Genomic DNA, 4,985 nt, shown 5'->3' with positions numbered 1-4,985 from the left:
ATTGAGTATTAGCTGATCTAGCGGGGCTTTTGCTTGATTTTTTATTTAAAGAAGGCCAGGGAACATGTTTACATTTTGCTGTATAAACATCCTGCCCGTGTTCCTGTCTATCTTTTAAAGAAATCAGGAGGGTGCTTTTGAATATGAGGGGCATGCGCCCTTATGAAAGCATTTCATATATATGCTGAAAAAATATATTTTATATGTGTTCACATTAGAATACAGTGACCACCTATATTGCTGCACCGAAGTGGTTCTTTATCCATTCGCATGCATGCTTTGCATACAAACATATAAGCTTCTCTATTCCCAATATTCTTTGAGGAAAAAAAATACGAATTATTTTATATTACAAAATAAACAATTATAGATCTATTCTAAGTACTGGACGATCAGTATTCTCACATGTTATAGTGTTTTTTGTAAATAAGGTTATAGGCCGTTTCAATAACTTGCTATAGTTTAGCCTAATACTAGTTTTCTATAGTTGGTGTGTTTAGGAGAAATGTTCTCTCTAGGCTATTTCAGTGAAGAGGGAGGAAAAAAAACTTTTCCTTGAAAACTTAAGGCAGACAGATGTGCGCACTGCAGCCACCGCTGGAGGAGGAGGAGGAGGGGCCTGGGTGGGACCTAACCGTCAGGATGGCCAAGACATCAAGCTTCCAATGCGGTGATGGCAACAGATAAGTAAAAAGTGAGCTCCGCGAACGCACGAGAAACACACCGACCGAAGAAGACGAAGAAGAAAGCGACTCCCGTTCATGTGTCTCTTATAGGACGTTGGCGAACACCAGGTTTCAACCCGAGACGGAGGACAGTGTCAAAAGGAAAAGGAACACACACCAGAGTTTCGCATTATTGTACTCTCGTGCGTAAAAGTTCGTCTACAATAATTATTGGTCATTCTTTCGTGAATCGTATAATATATACGTGTGTGTGTGTGTGAATTGTTAATCGAAACGGTATTGTTTATTGTGGGGAAACGTGGCATTCGAATTATAATCTATATAACTCATGACGGCAGAGGTCCAGCAGCAGCAGCCCCCCGCGCAGCAGACTCCTGCCCAGAGCAGCCCGATGTCTGCCCCGGAGAAGCCGCACGGACAGACCGCGGTCATGGAAACCGCCTCCTCCACGACGAAAACCAAAAAGACTAACGCGGGGATCCGGCGCCCGGAGAAGCCCCCCTACTCGTACATCGCGTTGATAGTCATGGCCATCCAGAGCTCTCCGACCAAACGCCTGACGCTCAGTGAAATCTACCAGTTCCTCCAGAGCCGCTTCCCGTTTTTCAGAGGCTCATATCAGGGATGGAAGAACTCCGTGCGTCACAACTTGTCCCTGAACGAGTGCTTCATTAAACTGCCCAAGGGCCTCGGACGCCCCGGGAAGGGCCATTACTGGACGATCGACCCCGCGAGCGAGTTCATGTTCGAAGAGGGCTCCTTCCGACGGAGGCCCCGGGGTTTCAGACGCAAGTGCCAGGCACTGAAGCCCATGTACAGCATGATGAACGGCTTGGGATTCAACCACCTACCCGAGTCGTATAACTTCCAGGGTAGCGGCGGGGGCCTCTCCTGTCCGCCCAACGGCTTGTCTCTCGACAGCGGGATCGGGATGATGAATGGACATTTGGGGGGTAACATGGACGGGATGGGCCTGTCCGGACACTCCATGTCACACTTGTCGGCAAATGGTGGACATGGCTACATGGGAAGTTGTACAGGATCCACTGGGAGTGATTACAACCACCACGACAATTCCGCCTCCCCGCTGCTCACTAGCGGGGGAGTCATGGAGCCTCACCCCGTCTACTCGAGTTCAGCGTCGGCCTGGGCTCCGGCGCCGTCGGCCTCGCTGAATAACGGAGCTTCTTACATCAAGCAACAGCCCCTGTCTCCCTGCAACCCGGGAGCGAACGCGTTGCAGCCCAGCTTGCCCACGCACTCACTAGACCAGCCGTACATGCACCAGAACGGGCACAACACAGACTTACAAGGTATGGGCTGAATAATAGACTTCTATTTTATATTGGTTGATTAATCCACAATATACCAAAATATAATCGTGGATGAAATTCAACCTAAAACGCCGACTTTAAACAAACCGTGTAAGAAAATGGCAAGAGAAAAGGAAATGTGAAATAATATTATGTTAAAATGCACGAATTGCTGCACTATACCTATATATACTTCAGCCCAATATGGCAAAACAAATATGGATTTACTGTATATATCTGCGTTACATGAATCTATGATTTTTACAATCTCACATTTTCTTGTGTCTATAATAATTAGTAAAAGCCCGCGGGGCAATGCATTTGTTCTGTCGTTACTGCTATAGACATGTCCTATAGTATATAGCTCGAGAATGCTATATTTGCTATACCAATTAAGTCAATAGGCTATAAAGGAAACTGGTTCAATTAAGAAACCATCTCATTTGCTTAGAAGTAGAGACGCCTCTGTCTATGTTCTGTCCACGAAATGGACAAGGACTCCAAACAACAACCATCGGGTTAACCCTCTCACTGTTTTGTTTGCCTAATAAATTCCTGGACGTGGTAACAAGAGGCACGCGGGAGGGGGCACGTCTGTTGGGACACGTGTTTAAAACTGTGCCAATCTTGGGGCAAAAAAAAACAAGCGCGGTGGAGCCAACCAGCAACTGCCCCCGGGGCACAGGACAGGGGCCTCCGAGACTGGCGTGCAGAGCACGAGGCCATTGTCAATTAAAGCCATCTATCTCCTGGCTACTCCTTCCTTCCCATGTTAATTTCGACAATCCCAATGGGCATTTTAACCCTGCAGCCCAGACCTCTGCTGGAATACACTATATTCTAAACAGGGTTTCAGTGCATAAAACACACCGAAGCTATTAATCTCGTCCTATATACATGAAAAGAAAATCTAATTTGAAATGTGTTCCTCGTCATATTCTATTAATTTAGACAGTCTGCAAATAATATCAATTACACTTACATTTACGTTAAATTACTACTATTATTATTATTATTATTATATGTTCTAGTATTATTTTCATAACCACGGGGTCCATAAAATAGGAGGACATCTATCCTGCACATCTATTTTAGCCAATGCTTAGGGATTTAAACTATAGGTTTTTATGTAGACCTATTGATAAACGATAAAACACAAACTATATATATGTAATGGCTTCCAACAACATTTAATATTGTATTTGAATATACATATTTGCAGTTTTGATTATGCCGTTAGTAGTACCCTTTGGTCAGTCTATAATTAGAGGCTGTACTTAAGGGCAAAGGTCACGTTTATTTTCAATCACGCTTTAATGACTTTGACAGCAGTGAATAATAATAACTCTGTTTGCCTGGCTGTGTGTGTGTAGGTATTCCACGGTACCATTCCCAGTCACCCAGCATGTGTGACCGAAAGGAGTTCGTCTTCTCCTTCAACGCCATGACGTCCTCGGCGATGCACACTCCCAGCAGCGGCTCCTACTACCACCACCAACAGGTGTCCTACCAGGACATCAAGCCCTGCGTGATGTGAGGCGAGGAGGGGGTGACCGACTCCACGACACACAGAGGACACTATTGACTGGAGCCACGTTAGTCCGACCTGAAAAGAAGAAACCAACCAACCGACCGGCGTGTGGCCCCTCGCCCTGGAGAAACTCAAGGAAACTAGACTGGACTACTTGTGTAGTAGGCCTACTGTTTTTTTTCACGCCAAGAATTTCGTGGACAACCTGTATTTAGATGGTGAAAAACGAAGAGGACGCGGGCCTATACCACAAGCAAGTAGGCTGCATAACAAGAGACTTAAGATTTTTATTTTTTATTTTATTTTACTGTGTGCATGCCACAACTCAGGCCGGCGGGTGGGAGTCTATGGGCATCTCAAATCTATAGCTGCCTTGTTTCGGTGCCATGCAGCTCTGCGGGCGGACAACTACCACTTTGACACCTTGTTTAATGTCTAATTATTAATTATTGTATTATGCACATTTCCATTTGCTCCGCCAGGCTTCATATCTTCATCGAGCCGTTTCCCCATATTTTTTTTAAAGGCTAGATTCACGTTCTGTTTGGACTACCATACCAGGCCATGCGTTGATTTGTTTTGATGAACAATAGTGGACATTATATATATAGTCTGTATATTGTGTACAAAAAAATGAAGGCACTTTTCTAATAGCCTATAACAGCGCAACTTCTTATTTATTCTGTAGGCCTACATACTTTATTTTAGGCGACTTGGTCAGAAGGTATATAGGATACTGCTTTATTGGCAATATTTGTCAGAACGCTTTTCTTATTTGTTTTAAAATGAAGTAATGTAAGCACAGTTTTGTTGTTTATGTGTTAGGTGTAGTCGGACGTTATTTTCACTGTACATTATATTGTTAGGAGTATTAGCGAGGGTTTTTAGGATAGACTATAATATAACACACATTTGTATGAAATTAAAGATATTTTGGCATGCAGTTTCAGCCTAAACCTTATTAAAAACTGAAACACATTTTGTTTCTCCATAAGCCTAAAATATAGGCTATATTGTTTCTTTGTGGCCAATAGGCCCCATGTCTTAGTTTTAGCCATTCCATGCAAAAGGTCCAATAATCGCCATGAAAAGCTTATGGTTTAGAGGCAAGTAGCATGAACAGACGTTGCACGTCACACAATGACACATATAGGCTATCTGGGTTTCTATAAAATGTCTAATAATTCGTGCAGGGCTAAAATGTTGCCTATACCACCAATAATAATAAAAAATTTAATAAAAAAAAAAGTTAAACGTCGTCTGCCTATACTGTACTCGATGTGTATGCTAAGCTGCAAATCAAAGACAGAGCATTGGGTTAGAGTGCATGAGAACAAGTGTGTCACCACAGATGCACTCCTGGTAGGTGTACAACATTTTCACTATAATATCACTTTAATAATAATATGTTGTTTCTGCTGACATATACAGCTTTGATCAATTGAAAACAAAAAA

At 43.2% G+C, this 4,985-nt stretch overlaps 1 protein-coding gene across 1 annotated transcript; it reads left to right on the top strand.

Moving 5' to 3' along the window:
• The first annotated feature begins 660 nt into the window (after positions 1-660).
• Positions 661-4,508, top strand: foxf1 (forkhead box F1). The gene is made up of 2 exons (XM_084337742.1): positions 661-1,999; positions 3,373-4,508. Exons 1-2 carry the CDS (start codon positions 1,015-1,017, stop codon positions 3,534-3,536), a joined length of 1,149 nt encoding a protein of 382 aa, XP_084193868.1. The 5' UTR covers positions 661-1,014; the 3' UTR covers positions 3,537-4,508.
• Positions 4,509-4,985: the final 477 nt, after the last annotated feature.

This window comes from Notolepis coatsorum (assembly GCF_963971535.1).
Source record: "Notolepis coatsorum genome assembly, chromosome: 20".
Classification (NCBI taxonomy): Eukaryota; Metazoa; Chordata; class Actinopteri; order Aulopiformes; family Paralepididae; genus Notolepis; species Notolepis coatsorum.
The sequence above is the reverse complement of the archived record's forward strand: the minus strand, read 5'-3'. Positions and strand labels throughout refer to the sequence as shown.